The following is a 19,316-nucleotide window of genomic DNA, read 5'->3' as shown; positions in this document are numbered from 1 at the left end:
ATGGCCCGCCTTTTGTAGGCAGGGCCTAAACCTTAATTAGGTAATTACCAATTCAAGCCAGCTGGGTGATAGCCATAATTCCCCCTTTTTGTTTTAGTTTTTTTGCTTTTCAGGAAGGCTTTACGGCGAGCAGACACCCAGTTCATTCATTCCGACTCCAGCACGCTTCCCTCTTTCAGGGTAGCGGCTTTACCTTGTTTATCGAAGGACTTCTCGGCCCGGCTCTGGCTCCGGCTCTTTTGGCTCTGGCTCAGGAGTCGGGGTCGAGGTCTTCAGGGTCTCTCGTGAGGGTATCATGTCGGGGTCACCAGATGTTGCTCACCAGCCTAGGCTGCGGCTCCAAGGATGTTGTTGCATCTCCCACAGCCAGGAGGAAATAACCCACCTTTTGTAGGCAGGGCCTAAACCTTAATTAGGTAATTACCGATTCAAGCCAGCTGGGTGATAGCCATACCCCATCCCCAGAAGTGTTCAGGGCCAGGTTGGATGAGGCTTTAAGCAACCTGATGTACTGGAAGGTGTTGCTGCCCATGGCAGGGGTGTTGGAACTAGATGATCTTTAAGGTTCCTTCCAACCTAAACCATTTTATAATTCTATGATTATTTAGAACAGTTACTTAAACATAACTCATGGTCACCAACAATTCTTGCTGACTACTGCAGAGGGCTAAAAAAGTGCTGCACAAGTATGGGTAAGATCTCTCCAAACTCTAATAAAGAATGCTACTAAACATACTTCTACATAGGCGAAGTCTCACTTTCCAAAATTTTTCTTCTTACACCTTGCATCAATGTTACAAACATGTACTGTTTCAGCCTTGAGAAAACACGATGTTGTGTCAGGAACATAAAACAGATCTTTTTTTTTCCCCCAAGTGAAAGCATATGTTGTTTACCACAGACTTACATTAAAGTTCCAGGCATTGGCTTTCAATCTAGCCGCTAAAACTGATTCATAACACTTTACTGACATTGAAAAGACCTAGGGCCTGTCTGAAACTCTAAGGAGACTGTTCACCCCTAAATTGAAAAGCTACTTTAAACTCTAATAACACCAAATCAGAGAGATTGCAGAAGCTGGAGCCATTGTTATCTAATTTTGAATGACTCATGTTTAAATGCAGTGATGGAAGTGGCACTCTCAGCCTTCATTTACAGTTAAGACTGTTAAGGCTCCTTCAGGGTGTGTGTAGTGAGTTGGTCAAGTGGATATGGTTTTGCTTCCTTTTGCAACAGTCACAAAGAGCTGCATAGAGCCTACCATAAAACACTGAAAGGGTAACAGCTAGAAAAAAAAAAAAAAACCAAACCCAAACCAAACAAGCTATCCTGGTAACATTCAGTAAAGTTGGAAACTCAAACATATCCCTTGCTTTTTTCTATTATTTTGAAGGGTCCCTAGTGACAGAAGAGGTTTGGCTACCTCCAGTATAGCACTTTCTCAGAGTTCAAGAATGAAATCAGTGTAGTGGCATGTAATAAATAGTGACTGTCAATGCAAATCCAAAACACTTAAACGCTTTTCAAAAAACTATTTTTCAAGACACAGATTTAATAGAACATTTTAAAATGATGAATAAAGAAAAATGACAAGACGTTAAACACAACTCAAAGTCACCACAATGGATTTCCAAGTCTTTATTTTTCTGAGTTATTTCAGAATGTTTTAGGGCAACAGTGCTGGAAATACTTTAAACCTTTTTAAGTCAATAAATTAAGCAGATCTGAATGCTCTAATGCAGATGCAATGAAAAAAGTATTGTAATGGTTGAATAAAAAGCACATTCATCTGCAAACAGTTTCCTAGAGATAATTTCCTCAGGTTACATGATTCCACCCCTTTGTCCCTTCTACAGACTGGCTAATACATTATGAGACACTGATGAGCCACAAAACATTTCCTGAAAAGACAATATTTAAGTATGAAGCGTGTACTACTGGAAGTTGAGAGTTAAATTAAAACACCAGAAAGTGCTGGGAAGAGATAACAATGCTTTGCTGATCTTACGGGCTTTTTGTCTTCAGGGGTTTTTACAAGATCTCAGAACTATATCCAGAACACACTCTTGAAGCTTTATACACTGGGAAGGATTTGGAAAAGGTTCCCAAAAACATGCGCTGATTTAATGTACTACACCATGTGGCACCGATCCAAACCTTTGAGGAAACATGACTGATACATTTTTGTTACCTCAGTTTGGCAAAATTACGTCTTTCTTTATTTTATAATGCTATTGTGCCACAATAATAGCATGACAACCTCAACCATCTTCCTTCTGAGTAAAACCAGTCTTTTTCTTATACAACTATACCGAAATTATTGTCTACTATTTTGTCTTTTAACTTTATTTCTAACAAAGTATCCCAGTAAGTCATCACTACAGATTCCAAATTATTTTAGGTTTTAAGCAGAAGTTTTCCTTTTTTCCTTCAAGCTCAGCAGGTGGTTGGACTGTCACTGAGGTTAATTCCAATTAAAACAGATGATGAATTCATCTTGGTACTACAGTCCAATCTCACTGCAGACACCATCTGTAGTGTAAAACAGGATAAATACCAAAGCAAACCAAGAGACAAATTACCTTGCCTGTCACATGCTGCTGTAGCACCCAGTGTAGAGATGTAAAAAAACCCTCTTCACAATTATGTATCCCTTGTTAGAAAGCACAACCTCTGAGTATTACTATGAGTACTTGACTCACTTGCTGTGCAAAGAGGCATATGCAGCTATCACTCCAACGTTCCCACAAGTTATTCAGAAGCATAAAGTTATGCTGTTAAGAGTAAATAAAAATAAAGCCAAAACAGACTGCTCTACTTCATTTGTACTCAAGTTAATTCAAGCATTTTTACACTCAACTACAGTCATTAGTGTATCAGATGTCCATCTTTGCTTTCAATTTCAGATTCCAAGATTCATTCATTCATTTATATTTAAAATCTTGCTATCTGTCTCCTACAAAAATGAAATACTTGGTGATAATTTAGTGCTCTTGCAGATTTTTCACCCACTCTTTAGTGAGATTTGACTCTGCACTCTCAAACACAGGACAGAACTACTGTATCTCTTTCACAGTCCTTCCTGCACACTGGCCTCTACTTCCCTCTTCCAACCATATCAGACCTTCTGTACCATCTTCAGCAGCCTCTGCTAAACTCCTTGTTCTCTTGTATTAAGGACCCTTTTCGTATACAGATTGAACTCTCTTGAATCTCAGTTCCATGGGCTTCAAAGCACCCTCTCTTACAGTCACGACAAACTGGGATGAGCAGAGCCTTGCCTATGTTGAGGGGATACCAGGTGCAATCAAATATGCATGTTCCATCACAGGAAGAGAAATACTGAAGAAGAGCACATGCTACACCACTTAATACAGAGCTATCCCGCCCTTCTCTATCAGGTTACAGTTCTTGAGTTCAGAAAGCTTCCCTGCTTCCCCAGGCAGAGAAGTGGGAGAGCTCACTGAGGCAAGACACAATTCGTATGTCAATTTCTTCACTGTCCTGGAAACTCAAGTGGTACCATTTTGGTATGTTTCTTATGTATGTTTCTTAAAAGCTCTGCAAACATACCAGTGTATTAAGAATGCAAAAATCCCTGCCTTCCAGATATTCCACAATTACGCAGCTAATATTATAAAAAAGACACAAGATCATTTATGGTCTAATTGAAAATATTTCACAGATGCATACACTTAACTGACCTTGGAGGGATTGAATGGCATCCCTAAATAAGAAGAGCCTCTGAATCCACAGCGATTCAAGTTTGATTCTGGAAAAGATAAAAAAATAAAGACTCAACTAAATTGCTTTGCTGAAACACTTATTACAAACCATAATTCTCTACTCAAGATCAAGACCCATTAGTTTGACACTATTCACAGTATTACTAGTCTGCATGTCTTTCAGTGTGTTTCCAACCTCGGTTTGTTATTATCACTCTTATTAATAATAAAAAAATAACAAAGAAAACCACGAGCAAACTTGATGCTGCTGTAATGACAAAGCACCAGATGTTTTTTATTTGGTGGAAATATAGTGTTTATATCAGCACAGAATTGTCTTCCTGCTCACTAAAAAAAAAAAAGGATTGCTCCCCTGGAAAAGTGCCCAGAGTTAACAGTTTTTTTCCTCTCTGGATTCCTGCTTGGTAATACCGTCTGTTCCCAAGCAGAGTTTTTTTTAAGATGCTTTGCAACATGTAGAAGGACAAACAAACTGTTTGCAGTTTTAAGCTAGCATCGTTCTAACTCAATACTGTCAGAGTGAAATGGTTAAAATGATGTAAAAGGCAAATTTTTAATTGGAGCCATTCTTCTCTCACTCAAAACACACGAACAAGAACATTGTATCTATCAAACATTTCTGTTAGTGATTCAGGATTACTTATTTGAAATGTGTGACGGTACCCGAGCACACAGTATACAGAAGCGTGCACCACACACTGTCTAGAGCTAGGTACAGGTTTGCATGTCTGAAATCTGCTTTTGCATGGCAAAAACTCAATTACTTTACTCCTCAGCCTCTGAAAGTGTAATGAGTGCCACAGTTCAAGAGCACTTGGGTGTTCTTAAATTCTCTCCTTTTTGAGTTTTTTTACAGCTCTTCAGCCTTTAATCTAAAAATCCTCATGGAGATTAGGGAAAATTGCACCAGACAAACAAGAATAGTTATAAAGCTGAAAGTCCTAAAAAAAGATCACTGTGCACTGTGGTCTACCAGTTCTGGTGTAATTTCTCAGCACATTAGCTTCTAATTTTACATACATTCTGCAAACATGCAACATTTAAACTAGAAGTTTTTATTAGTCTAAGTACTTCAACGTGGTTAAAGTACACAAGTTTCTCCACCAGACAAGTCTTTGGATCTAGTTCAGATGAAGTAAACTATTATTTAAGAGAAATAATAAAAAAAAACAACCACCTGCAATTCTCCACTTCCTCTACCTTTCAATCAAAAGTATTTTTTAATGATTCTACAGGTGTAATGAAGGTCATTTCAGCCTGCTCTAAAAACTGGTAGGCTATAGGCACACTGTCCTGGTTTTGAGTGGGACAATTAGTTCTTCGTTTTAGCAGCTACAAGAGCTCCATGTTTTGGTTTTAGTCTGGGATTTGTTGTGAGAAAAATGTTGACAGCGCTCTGATGTTTACAGTTGGCACTGAGACATCAAGGGCTTTTCAGCTGCCGTGTTCTTGCCGTGTGCAGCAGCACAACAGGATAGCGGGGAGCCTGGCTGGGACAAAGGGTCCACAACTAACTCCCCTTGTGATCTGAACTTAGATTTAGGATTGAGGGCCAAACTGGCCAATGAAGTATTCCATATTGTGCAACATCATGCCCAGTATGTAGATGAGGGTTGACCAGGAAGAAACTCTCTTGCTCTTCTGGGGACTCTCTCTCTCTGACTGCTCTCTCTCTTGTTTTTTGGGCCTCTTGCTCCTCTGAGATTGCTGGACTTACCTGTTTCAGAATTGCCTCCCAGGACGGAACAGGCATTGGCCACTGGGTGGTAAGCAACTATGCTGTGCATCACCTGTTTCTATATATTATTATATGTATAATGCATGAATGGTATGGAATACTACATTGGCCAATTTAGGCCTCAAATCATATGGGGAGTTGAGGGCCCTCTGTCCCGGTCATGCTCCCCCCTATCCCGTTGTGCTTCTGCACACTGGCAAAAAACCATGAGAAACTGAAAAGCCCTTCATGTCTCAGTGCCAACTATAAACATCAGTGCGCTGTCAACACTTTCCTCTAACGAATCCCAGACTCAAACCAAAACTCTTCTAGCTGCTAAAAGGAGAAACTAATTCTGTCCCAGTCAAAACCAGGACACATACCCACAATGAGAAAACAAAGAGTATCTGTATTTGTAGATAAAATAAAATGGATAACTTGCATTTCGTTATAATTTAAATCTTCTCAGCAGAGAACGTTTGTCTGTTAGATCTTGGAGTCAAAGATTTGTATTTCATCTTGCAACAGGTTCTGGAAAGCACAATAAATATTAGTCTTAAGAACTAATCTAAGGTCCTGAAGGACACTGCTCAAAAGGCATCATGATTTTAAAAATGACACAATGTGAGTGAATCAGTAAGAGGAGAACTAGAATTCCTACTTCTTAAATACCAGTTTCCCATGTGACATTGTGGAAAAATCACCATTCGGTTGGCCCATTTTCAGTAAAAATGAATCTGTGTCTTAAGTGCTTAAGTAAACTACAAAAATCACTTCGAAATGGCACTAACGTGGAAACTCTTCATCCAGAAAACAGTTGCTAGCCTACTGGTACACAGCTGTTCCGGCCTGCTGCAAATGAAAACATTAGGACAGCTCTGCAGTCAAACAGAACTCAGTTGCTACACGGAAAGATTAATCCCAGAAAGACTGATTCCCATCATCAGCCTTTTAGACTGTAGCTTATAATTCATTTTCAAGGCAGAAAAGGCAGTGTGAAACCCAAGTGCAGTGTGCTGTTTGTGGGTTACTGATTAGCTTTTGACTTGACAACTACTATGAAAAAGACAGATTAAAAATAAAGTACATAATGAAATCAAGATCTATTATTCCCTTTAGCTGTTCAATTTTTGTGTAACAGTTTAAAATTCTTCTTGTACTAAAAACCTCTACCAATTAAAAAACAGTACTGGTAATTTTAAAATGCTGGATTTTTAACTGTATCATTGATTTAAAATTTATTTTCACTTATTACGTCAGTGACTTCTGATCTCCAATCCTAGACTCCATACACTGGCTCCTAGGAGAAAGAGAAGAGTATGGCTCTTCAGTGCCCTCAGTACTCCATAATCTTTAAAGGGAATTTTATCCCCTCCTCCAAACAAAACCTCTGTCATTAATGTGCAGTAACAGATGCTTCCTAGACCTTCAGTGTTACAACCGAATTGCTAAATTTCTAGTTACAATTCTTGAATTAAAAAATAGAATGCTGAGCTGATAAAGGAAGTGTTGAAACAGGAAGTGAAAACAGCACATTTCTAACCAGATGACTCCAGTATATCGACACCATGTCTCGATTTTTTTTTTTTTTTAGCTTCCTGTGAACATAAAAGTTCAAAACCAAATGGGGACCAAAGGGGATTTAGGGAAAACACACTGTCTTTCAGTTTATGCATATCACCTTCTATGAAGTTGGTTTTACTATTTTAATGCAAAGTGCTTAACACTTATGTAATAGCTTAGTAGTGCTAATCAAACTCTTGCCTGCTTTCCTGAACCACAAACAGCCTGTCAGAATCAGAAATAGAATTAGAAATTAAACATACCCTAATTAAAAGGATATGATCATAGTTTATGTCCCTTGTAAAATATTGCTGAAGCGACTAGCTCAGCTCCAGTACAGTTGGCTGCAGCACCAAGTATAGCTACAGTTATAAAATGGTACCATCTAGTGTTCACTTTCAGAGTTAACCATATTTAACCACTTTCTGCCAGAGATTAAGACAGACTAAACAGTAATAAATGTTTTATCAATCGCTGCGAAACTATTGAAAGTGGAGCAAAAAACACCTGGAAAAACTTTTCACATATGACAACAGAACTAAAGACAATTTTCCCACTTTCTCAAACCAAGACTCCAGGCTTAAATCAAGACCTGAGACTTTCCAGTAAAGAAAATCATGTTACTTATGCATGTGTAGGCCAGAAAGTCCTTAAGACATTTAAAAGAGCTTCAAGTGATGATCACAGACAGCTTATCCTGGGAGCTCGTTTGTTAGAGACAGGACGTTATTTCTCTTCTATGATTTGTCTTGCATGGGAAGATGAGTGACTTCTACCACTACTTCTTCCCACGCAGCATACCTATCACTCCTCTGGCTCCAAGGCTTTTCTCATTTTGCTAATCATAGAAGCAAGCTTACATACATTATTAAAATTTTAATATTAAAAAAAACCCCACAGCTTTAACATAGGTTGACACAGTCAGTACATCCAGAAAAAATGTTAAGCAATTCTTACCGAGAGGGCTAAAAAAATAATTATTCTTATAAATCAAAGCATTAGAATATGTCATAAAATGCAAAGCTGCGTTCTCTAAAATGGAAGTTCATTATACATCCAGATAAATACTTCAAATGTAGCCATTAAAGAAAGTTACGTTGGAGGAAAACACGAAACTCATGATCGGAAAGCTCAAGTGTAACAATGATCTCAAAAATCATCAATGACATTTTACCATTTTTTTTTCAGTACTGACACACAAGTAAAGAATAAAGAAGCATTATTACAAATCTAAATTTAGACTCTGACGGAAGAAAAGTTTTAGGTCCCTGATGGAGCGTAATGGTTTTCAGCTTGCTACCTCATGGATCCTGAGGGTTCAGACCCACAAATGAAATATGTCTCAGCTGTCCTTTTGGTGCCATCTCTTAGTACAGCAAAGCCAGTGAAGCGGCCAGATGTCAAAAAGCACGATCTTCTTGCCTCTCCCTTACTGGGCTTGCACTAGCACTCCCAGCCAACACAGATCACCAACATAACACAAAGCCAACCTTCTGTTAGATAAATGCATGCATGCTTTTTTGCCACCTCAACAAGCAAAACCAGCTCTCAAGCAAGGTCAAACAAGTGTCAGTGTTACTACTGGGGAGGATGGTGGATGAGTATGGCTAAGGAGTGTGCCTCTGCTGTCTGTCTGTAATTAGATTACTTCAGTACAGAGCTCTGGATTCACCCTCTTTCACAAGTGCTGAACTGTTTTTAAATGTGACTTGCAAGAAACTGGAATACATCTTTCTCACATTGCTAACAGCTGCACTTTAAGATAGCTAAAATAAATTTGAAATTCTGTCTCGGAGCTGCTTTATGAGAGGAAAAACAGTAAAGCTCTGACATAAGAATCTTCCAGAATGAGCAGTTGAAACAGGGTCTTTTGTCAGTCTTTTCCAATTTCACTAGCACTTCACAAAGCATGTCTTCGTCTAAATGTATGTAATTTCTGATAAGACTTGTAGAAGCACCACCCTCCTCAAAATGAAAAAAGAAGGTTTTTTTCAAGATTTTGACTTATTTCTAGAAGGAAACATAGTGAGGTCTTTCTGCAGTGAACACACAAAAAACTCACACGCATTAGCCATGCACCTAAGCAGAGCATTTACTAAAACCGAAGGAAAAGTAACAATGGCCAAAATCTACGGAATATAAAGCCAAACTATTCTGCAAGAGTTATTGAAGACAGAGGCCTTTCAAATAAGCAGAAGACAGCAATTAGACCAAGCAGTCAGCTAAGGATGGCAGGTTTTTGCACAAGGGTCAGCTCACATGTGTGACAGGCCATTCCCTCCTAATCAAAATTGGTTTTGAGTCAGTCTCCAGAACACTTGAGCTGAAATTATTGTACCTGAAGGACCATATTTGTTTGAATAAAGGATTATTTGTTTGAATCACAATTATAATAAACCCAGAGAAGAATACAGTCTATCCTGACAGACCTTAATTGTTGGCTTCCTTTAGAGCATTTCAATTAGGCTCAGAGTATGTATTTGCTTTCTTACTCAGCGAGACCAAGCTCTCACCACTTTGCATTCACGAGCTTTAGTTTCACATAAAAATTTCAAAGGCTACAAACCTCTGAACTGAAGCTTTCATTAGCCATCAGACATATCACACACCAGTAAATACAAACATGTTACCTCAAACTATCACAATATATTGTGAGACTCTATCTAAGAAGTATTCTAAACTACCAAATTCTGAATTTTCCACCAGGTTCTGTAATGCCCTGCTGTAGTGGGTTGACCCTGACCAGCAGCTAAGCACCCACACAGCCAGCCAGTTATGTTCCCCATCCTGTGGGAGGGTGAGAAAACAGAAAGAAGGGCAGAAGACTCACAGACTGAGACAGAGACAGTTTGATAGGCGAAGCAAAAGCTGCGGACACAAGCAAAGCAATGGAGGAATTCATTCACTGCTTCCCATCGGCCAGGGAGGTGTGCAGCCACTTCCCCAAAAGCAGGGCCTCAGCATGTGTAAGAGCTACCCAGGACGACAAACGCCAGAACCACAAACATCACCCCTTTTCTCCTCCTTTCCCTGAGCTTTTACTGCTGAACATGGGTGTCAGTTAGCATGGAACATCCCTCGAGTCAGTCAGGGTCAGGTGTCCTGGCTGTGTCCCTGGCTGCATCTGCTGGGGGAGAAGGGATGCACAGGGGGGAAAAGAGACAGCCTTGGTGCTGCGCAGGCACTGCTCAGCAACAGCTGAAACACTGGTGTGCTACCAATGCTGTTTTAGTCATAAACCCAAAACACAGCTGCATACAGGCCACAATGGAAAAAAAATAATTCTATACCAGCCAGTATACCTACTATAATAGCTATTGATAAAATTAAACAGATGGTAAGTTTGCAGAGCATCACCAGTTATGTCTTTCATCCACTGTAAAAATGACTGTAAGGCAGCAGCAGCTCTTGAAATAATTTGAATTTGCCCTCTTAAAAAGCTGTTTTAAATAAAAATCAAACAAAATGCTGTGGATACGGAAGCTTTGGAGGGACAAACATGAACAGCAGAGAAACTTATTTTTCCAATAAAAATTACAGGAATTCTCTTTTAGATCATTTTAGGAACTCAACCAGTGATGCGATCAAAAACAAGGAACGAATATTCCATAAAAACACATTCTGATTTACAATGTAAGTTTTAAATTGGTTTTCAGTCCCAGAGCCAAAAGTAATGAAGACTTATACCAAGAACAATACAGTTACCTGAGGCAAGATTACTGGAATTCACCATTCCAGAAACTACACAATAAAAAAGGGGTATAATATAAACATCTGAAAATCAATTTTCCCTGCAAAGAGGGATTTATCAGCATACATGTCAAAAAAGCTGCAATAGAACATTTCTTTAAAAGCAAAGATTTGAATGCATCAAGCTAGCAACCATTCTCTTTAACTAGAGATGCGCAAACATTTTGAACCCAAAAGTTTCACTGCTTCAGCCTATTAGAGTTTAGCTACTTCTTCCAACAGGCCAAAAGAGGGAGTTAGAGCTCTCCTGCTAGGAGGCTGCCAATTAACAAATATTGCACACATCCAGGATTAAAAACCAGAAAGTCAACATATTTTATCGCAAGTAGACATTACAGGAAGGTACGCATTCCCTTCTGATCATTTAGTCATCCAGTATCCAACTTACTGCTGTTGGTATCATTTACATTTTGCATCATCTGTTCTCCATGAAATGAAGTAAAAACAGAATAAAAATAATGCTGAAGCTTTAGGGGTTACGTGACCAGATAAAGTAGTGTTATTACCAAAAGCAAGAGAGTTTAGGAAGAACAGAGTTCTTACGAGTGATACAAAAATATAGGATCGGAGAGAAGTTTGTTCTTCTGGTAAAAAGGAGAGACTCATTACTTAAAAGCACAGAACACACTGTCAAAAGCACCCTCTGCAAAACTAAATTCCTGTAATCTTATTATGGCATGACAGCTAGAAAAAGAAGATCTCAGCTGTGCCCTGGACTGTTGGCTTCCACATCTGCATGCTGAGATTTATACTGCCCTCCCTAGGAGGCTCTTGACAGTGGGACTACTCCAAACATTGGCTAGGCAGAAAAAAATCTTACTGAGAATTACTGCATACTATCAGAGACAAACAAAAAATGCCAACTTTAATCCCTCTTCTTGCAAACTTCACTGTTCTTTCAGAATACATTCCTAAAGATTGGGATAAAGATCAAGTGAGCAACAAAAAACCAAAGTATGTACACCCTGGAAATTTTTTTTTAATGCTAAGGGACAGGAACCTTCTCATCATTAAAAATGTTGTGGAAATAATTATATGATCCCAACTCCTAATTTTCTATAATCAGTCGTGGAATACAACACAAGAAAAACCAAATCTATCAGAGCTAATGCCTGGGGTGAATCTGATGGCTTTTAAGTTGCCAGAATAAGAAAAGAGATCTTTTTATTACTGTAAAAATCAAGCATCAGCAATCTTGACTTTCATATGCTTACTGCATAAAACTGCTTTTATTTCATAAAACTGCTTTTAGGGAAGAGATCTAATTTGTAGTATATAATTACACTAGATATAATCAGGAAATGCACAATTTTTCTTCTACAACTATTCAACATACAAAGTACCTGTGCATGATTTTACAGACAGGTACCTGGCATTACCTCTTCTCTAGAGACCATCCTGGAGCTATCCCCAGCCCAGCACATCACATGCCAGCACCTCCTGTCACAGGGCATCAGTGCCTCCCCCACACCTCCCTCCCTTCCACTCCTTTTACTGCTATTAGCCACTCACCTGCACTGCCGCAGAAAAAACTGCCAATACCACCTAGCCCACAGAAACAGCACCTCCCTGGCTTTTGTCACCCAGAAAGGGACCCTTTCGTGTGCTGCCTCCCCGCCTTGGCTCTGCTATGCACCTTTCAATCTGAGGACAGCTGGGATGCAACAGCATTATTTCTTCTAAAAACCTTAGGTAAATTTAACCTTCACAGACCTAACAAATAGATGTTTCATTTTTAAGCAGGAAATGTGCTCATTCTTTTTGCTTCTTAACCTTACACCTGCCATTTTCCAAAAGCTGTTTCAAATAACCACACCTGTGCTCAGAGATCCTGGTATAGCTACAATTAGTGGAAGTCAATATAATCACTATTAGACTTGTAATACTTATATAACATATGCATTTCTTTTGGAACCAGGTGAAACACTCCTCTGAGATGCTTAAAGAATTAAATGCTTAAAGATGCTTCATTACTATTCGATAATGTCTTATCTTCAAATTAATTTAATAGCTTCATGTCGAATACATAAAAAAGCCAAACTAATACCTTTTTCTAGCTTTATTACTTTGGAGGGATCTATTTCTAGGATTTGCTCAACACTGCTATCTGAAATTATCAGGACAGCACTTCAGGAAAGTCAACCTTGCATTTCATAAAAACCAAGAGCCATCCACTATTCCCCAGGTGAAAAACAAAAGTAAAGATGTTAATATCAATAAAAAAAACTAAAAACTCACTCACTGTCTTCTGTGGGAAGGACCTGCAGGGAATAAATCCATTCTATTATATCATCTTTGTTCACCACATCTAAGGAATCCAACATATCCAGACCAGAGAGTGCGAAAAACGCAATTGTCAACCTAAAAGAAAAAGATAAGACTTACACTTCCCACCATAAATATCATGGGGAAATTAACAAACGGTTGCAAAAACAGAAATATCCATGAATTCTCAGCCTTTGATTGTGGTGCAACACATAGAGCCTAGCTCAGAAAACATGGAATCCATCTACTGGACAAAATTATGCTCTTTGTACTGTAAACATTTCTCTGTCTCAACAAGGCTTTTCATATAAGCCACCCCTCCTTTTATGTAGTAATGATATGCCAACTCAGACGTTAACCTAAGGGCCTGCTTACCTGAAAAAGCACTACAAAGTAAACTTGGTTATTAACATACAGAACACTAGTTCTCTGTGATGAATCTCCTAAATATGCAGTAAGTGCAAAGCAACCCTGAACTGCAGTAAGCTCACTCTCAGGGTGTCCCAAACCCAGTTTCAGACACTTAGAAGTTGTGTCAAACAGCAAGGCTTCCTTTGTAAGCAATCAATGTACAAATAGGCACACAGGATGAATTACCATCTAGAGATACTTATTTCTTGACCTGTGGTATAAAGGAGCCTAGATGACTAGGTTAGTCTAAGATTGAAATCTAAGTACCCAATACAGGAGTGCAGTAGCTAGCATGTTGAATGTCTGTCTGTCTTGCTCACAGCCCATTTCCTTCTGAAAACGTGTCTACCATACTCGTTAACCAACACCGTCTTCACGCATTTTGTTTTTACCTCAAACCCCTGCAGTCACCTAGCTTACAGCATGGAGCCTGAAACAGCTGCATTATTTGCTCTGACAAAGCACCAAAGTAACAGCACTGGGTTAGGAACTTAAGACAGCTTGCTAGGAGAAAAGATGTTCATGTAATGGTACCTTGGAAGTTCTGACTCAGATTAAAATTAGCTGGATGTATACTCTGCCACCCACACTTGCATCTGCCTATCTTCCTTCTAGAAATTCCTGCTCTTCTCTCACCAGATAAGACGATGGATTGTGAAGCAGCTGCTACACAGGCAGAAACTGGTTTAGCATGCTAAGGAAAACCAAAAGTTAATGCCAGCTTTCCTTAGGCGGTTATAATTTGCAGTTACTTCACAAGCTGGCTATCAGTAATAGGTACCTCTGAAGATGAGGAGATAGATGTGGACAGAAGCCTCTACAGCCACTTAATTTCTGCATGTGGTTATGCATTAGAACCGCAAACAGTAAGACCAAAGAAAAAATGGTGATATGTCAGGCCAAAACACACCTCCAAAAGAATTATTCTCATTAAAACACAGCAGCCAAATGATGATGCAGCAGGCACCGATCTCAATAAAAAGGCACAACCTCAAAGGGTGACATTCCTATCACTGGGCTGACCAGCTGCTATAGTCATCCTGTGGCCATTCAGAAGCAGAATTTAAGTCAACAACTTCTGCTCCAAAACTGTTCTCATCTACGATTACATAGCACAAGCAGTGGCCACAACTCAGTTGAATAATGGTGACTTGCTAAGCTGAGGTTACTTGATTATACACTATCTTTTAATTTAACCCTCAGCTTTTGCATTGCTTTTCATACCACTCCTATAATCCGCTTGGATATTGATCATGAACATTTCTTCTTCAAAAAACCCCTCCATGTAACTCTAAGGTGCTCGCAAAAAAAACCCACTCAAAATCAAAACAAAACCAAACATGGAATAGCATACAGCTTCATTATGGCACATATTCAGGACAGAAAGCAAGTGTAAACTTACCCTGTAATCCCTGGATTTTAAAAATATGTCTCTTACTATTATTATTATTACAAATAAAGTTTTTGAGCATAGAGAGCTAAAAAAAGTATGCTGCATGCAAAGGAACTTGAGTGAGACAAGAGTATCTTTTAAGCCATCTTTTTAAGCCATTTGATGACTAAAAAATAGTCTTTCAAAGTGCAAAATTAACAATTCAAGGCTTATATCAATTTTTGCCATTGATCGGATCTGTGTAACCCAAAATCTGACTGTGGGTAATAAGCCATTATTTCAAGCAAAACCACTACTTTTATTGAAAAACAAGGAATTTACTATTCAGTTACAGTAAACTATTTCTTTGAAACCTTGCATATATTTTCTGATTCTCACCAACACTAAGCTTGCCCATCTTTTACTGAAACTACATAGTAAAGACATTATGACACTATGTTACCCAGCTAAGCTACTTCCAATGTGGGACAAAGGACAGGCCAACTCCAGCACTAGAAACTGCTGCAAACTAGGTCCAAAACCACAAGCCTGCGCATGCAAGACAAGTAATAAATCTCGTCTATACTTAAAAATATGTAGATCAGATAAACCAAAGTATAAAAGTGGTTTTACATATAGTTAAGTTTCAGTTTACTGATTTAGAGCTGATTCTCTGTTAATAGTGCCAGCATGACGAAGGAACAGCCGTACAATGTGTTAGAATTCACATGTGATGGGCAAGAACATCTGGCACCACATCAGGATGGTCACTTAGATACTGCATTCTTACTCTATATTCTATCCTGCCTCACAGAAGATTAACAAACTAAGACTAAGACTAACGTTCTAAGACTAACCAAGACATCTCTTAGCAGCACCTTAGCTGACACATAATACGAAGCATGAAAACGTAACATACAATGATTTCCACTGAGGGTAGTCTTTTGTAAGACAAGGCCCAAAACTGGCAGCACTTTGCTGTATCTTTTCTTTATGCCTTCTACCACTTCGGTTACCGCATGTGTATGAATTTAGGAAGACAGGCATCAACAAAGCCTGACAGCTGAAACTCATTAAGTGAGCTACTGAAAGCTTACAAAACAGGAATCATTCATTTTAAGCTCCCTTCCAAGACAAGCAAAGACTTTTCTGATGACAGATTCAGATTCTTCATCTTCAGACATGGACAAAGACCACAGATTCTCTGCAGAATTCAGGAAGCATTTCTGAAGTGATTGATCTGAGAAACTGAATAAACATGCTACAAAGAGCACCATGAAGTACCACAATACAAAAGACTTCAGAGTTGCATTCTCTTGCAAAACTTCACAGTACTGACTGACCATGTGTGAAACACTATCAACTCTATTACTTAAAAAACTCCTGTTGCTGAAGCCGCATGCCATAACTAAAGATAAAGCTATGTAAAGAAAATCAAAGTTCTTTATTGCTGTACCTACTCCCTTAGTGTTTGACAAACTATGGTTTAAGTCAGAATGGACGAGCAATGTGTGAAAAATTTCATTCTCTACTACCCTGCCTGGTGACAACAAATGCAGTTGTTTCAGATGCAGTACAGTAAACCAAAACCAACTCACTAATTTTTTTTGGACAAATCTTTTAAACTTATTTGAGTTTCTCCATCTAACTCACCATGGAACCACACAAATGCAGGAAAAAGGGAGGTAAGAATAAAACCGTAGCAGCACTACCCTTCTGCAGCAGTCCTAGCTCTGGAGGCTTGCTGAACTCAGTGACACTGCACTTGTCAAAAAGGCAAACTTCGTATCCTCAAGGTCAAACAGGGGAAGATGCACTTACGGCTCGATCCCCTGCCTAGAGTTAGTTAATAGACATGTATGTACATCTGCAGAACACTGACCTAAAGATCAGCATAAATTTTTTCACAGAACTGAAAAACCTCTGGCTGAGTAAAAACTTCACGACTTCAAAAAAAATGCATGAATTTAGACAACCAGGATTTTTGTTCTAATTAAGCCTTTAGACTGTGCTCATTAGCCAAAAACTAAGGCATTTCAAAATAGTTTCAAACTGACAGTTCCAATTTTCAGAAAACAGTGTTTTTTCAGTGTTGCACAGCCATTATGTGCAACACAGTAGGCACTGGTTATCTAATGCATTGTGGCTACTATGAGCACACATTAAATACAAGTTCAGATAGCTCATTAATTTTTCAAGAGTTCTCAATACAATCAGGGTTATTACTAGCATTATTCAGTAACATTGGGGAAGACCCTACATAAACTACAGCCTCTGTTGCAGCTCAGGGGCAAATTGCAACAGCGTGGCACTGTAAATCACAGAACAGAAATGTCTAGGTTGCCAAGGGCCCCTGGAGATCACCAGTCCTGCCTTCTGTGGAACACTGGACCTTTGGATGACCCAGGATCTTGACGAGCCAGGTCTTTAAGGGAGACTCTGGCACTTCACTGGGCAACCTATTCATGGTTAACTGCTCTAACAGCGAGGAACACCTTTCCTACATTCAGACAATTTTCCCTGAAGCAACTCATTCCAATAGCCTCCTGCCCTGTCACTCTGCTCCTTGTGAAGAGCACACCTCCATGTTTTTCAGTAACTACTTTCTTTTTAATGGAAGACCACGATCAGATCCTCCCTCCTCGAGGCTGAACAAGCCTCATTTCTTTAGCCATTCTCCATGCGTCACTGTGGCTAAGGTTAGCCCTTTACATTATGACTCTAATATATCTGCAAGCTATTCTACCTTTAAAGCCCAGAAAGAGTTAAGGCTGTAGCATGCCTAGACTTCCTCTTGCTGTCATTTAAAATAACTGACAAAGTACAGTGCAACATTGGCTAATTCCTAATGAATAAATGATCTATACCTCTGTGATGGGTTGGTGTAAAGGGGTTCTGGTGGCAGGAGAGGGGATTTGCTCCCTGTGACCCTCTGAAATCAGAATTTCTAACTTTCCTTTTTAAAGTTATGTGTTATTCCACACACAGTTTGCCACTATCCTTATTAGTCCTTACGTGTTCTTGCCAAGCGTCTGTACTCTCAAGCGAAATAAAGCTTCATTTAGCAAGAAGACTTGACCAAAGCCACTAAGCACTCTTCACAGCATGACGTGCAGAAGATTATAAAGTGAAAAGCATCTTTTGATTTCACTGGTTGAATAAGATACTGAACCCTCTACATGTCTCCAAGTTTCACCAAGTGCAGCTTGACAATCAGATTACTGATCCTCTTGTGCCTCAGATGTAACTGACTAACTTACGTGAGGACTTCAAGAATCTCAAATAAATATATTCTGAAGTCATTACAGGGACAAGTGTCCCTCTAACTCAAAGCGAGGAACATACTTTACTAGTATTTTAACTCTTATAATAGCTAATGAAGATTTAAATTATTTCTGTTACATAAACAAGTCTTCGGTATGCTGACTTCAAGCTATAAAAGGCTTAAGTAATTTATTTTAAAATCGGCTTCCAAGGTGGATTAAAAGAGCGAAGTGCTGACCTGAAAATAGATTAAAAGGATCAACACGTTTTCCCTCGTGGATACCGGGGAGTTTAAACGAGCACACACTAACCCCCTACACCAACTTGTGTTTTTCAGACCCGTCTGCCGGTGGGCAGGTTCTACGGACGGCTCTCCTTCCGGCCGCCGCAGGGCCCGGCCGTGCGGGCGGCCAGCACGCTGCGCTGCCGTACCGCGCCCACGGCCGCGGGAAGCCGGGCCGGGCGGGCAGCTCTCCAGGACGGATTTCCCGTCAGCGCGACCGCTCGCCGGGGAGGGAAGAGCCGCCGCCTCCCCGAGACGGGCCGGGGCCCGCCGAGCCAAAAGCAAAGGGGTCGGTCCGGCCTTCCCTCCGCGCGGCCCGACCCAAGACCCCGGCCGCCAGTCCGAGCGCGGCGGGGCCCGGGGCCCGCGGCCACGAAGGCCGACACGGCGGCGACCGCCGCCCGGGTGCGGCGCCGACCCGGCGGCAGGCAGGAGGCCGGTCCGCCCGCCGCCCCTCCGCGGCACGAAGAGCCCGACCTGCTACCTGCTGGTCTCCAGGGACGAGTAGCGCTCGGGCAGGATCTGGAGGCAGCGCTGGAAGAAGCGCACATGCCGCTCCCTCAGGAAGTCCAGCCGCTCCGCCTCCCCCGAGCACGACGGCGCCGCCGCCATCTTGCCACTACCCGCCGCCGGCGCGCACAGACCGCGTCACGCGCTGGGTCTGCCCCGCCCCCTCCGCGGTGACGTCACCGCGCCCGCGCGCTCGCCCCGCCCCGCCCAGGGGAAGACCGGCCGGTGGCCGCGCCTCACGCCAGGGCGGCAGCCCGCCGGCAACGGCGCCCTTGGCGCAGGCGGAGACGGGTGCCGCCACGCAAACTTGGCCAGCGTGACAGGTGACGGTTTAAATCTGACACGCGCGAAATACAAAGGTCACCGTACGTCATTGTGTCAAGCAAATTTTGTGACCGCTCCGGAGAGCTGCTGGCCGCTACAGCGCGGACGAAG

At 40.7% G+C, this 19,316-nt stretch overlaps 1 protein-coding gene across 1 annotated transcript in view; it reads right to left on the bottom strand.

Moving 5' to 3' along the window:
* PGGT1B (protein geranylgeranyltransferase type I subunit beta) overlaps nucleotides 1-18,983 on the bottom strand; it is a 46,982-nt gene extending 27,999 nt beyond the window's left edge. The window contains 3 exon segments of the mRNA XM_086629868.1: nucleotides 3,705-3,772; nucleotides 13,019-13,137; nucleotides 18,856-18,983. Coding sequence (XP_086485994.1) covers nucleotides 3,705-3,772; nucleotides 13,019-13,137; nucleotides 18,856-18,983 — 315 coding nt within the window.
* Between the last annotated feature and the right edge of the window lie 333 nt (nucleotides 18,984-19,316).

This window comes from Tauraco erythrolophus, chromosome Z (genome assembly GCF_009769465.1).
Source record: "Tauraco erythrolophus isolate bTauEry1 chromosome Z, bTauEry1.pri, whole genome shotgun sequence".
NCBI classification, from domain to species: Eukaryota; Metazoa; Chordata; class Aves; order Musophagiformes; family Musophagidae; genus Tauraco; species Tauraco erythrolophus.
Note: the sequence above shows the minus strand (reverse complement) of the source record. Positions and strands in the feature narration are given on the sequence as shown.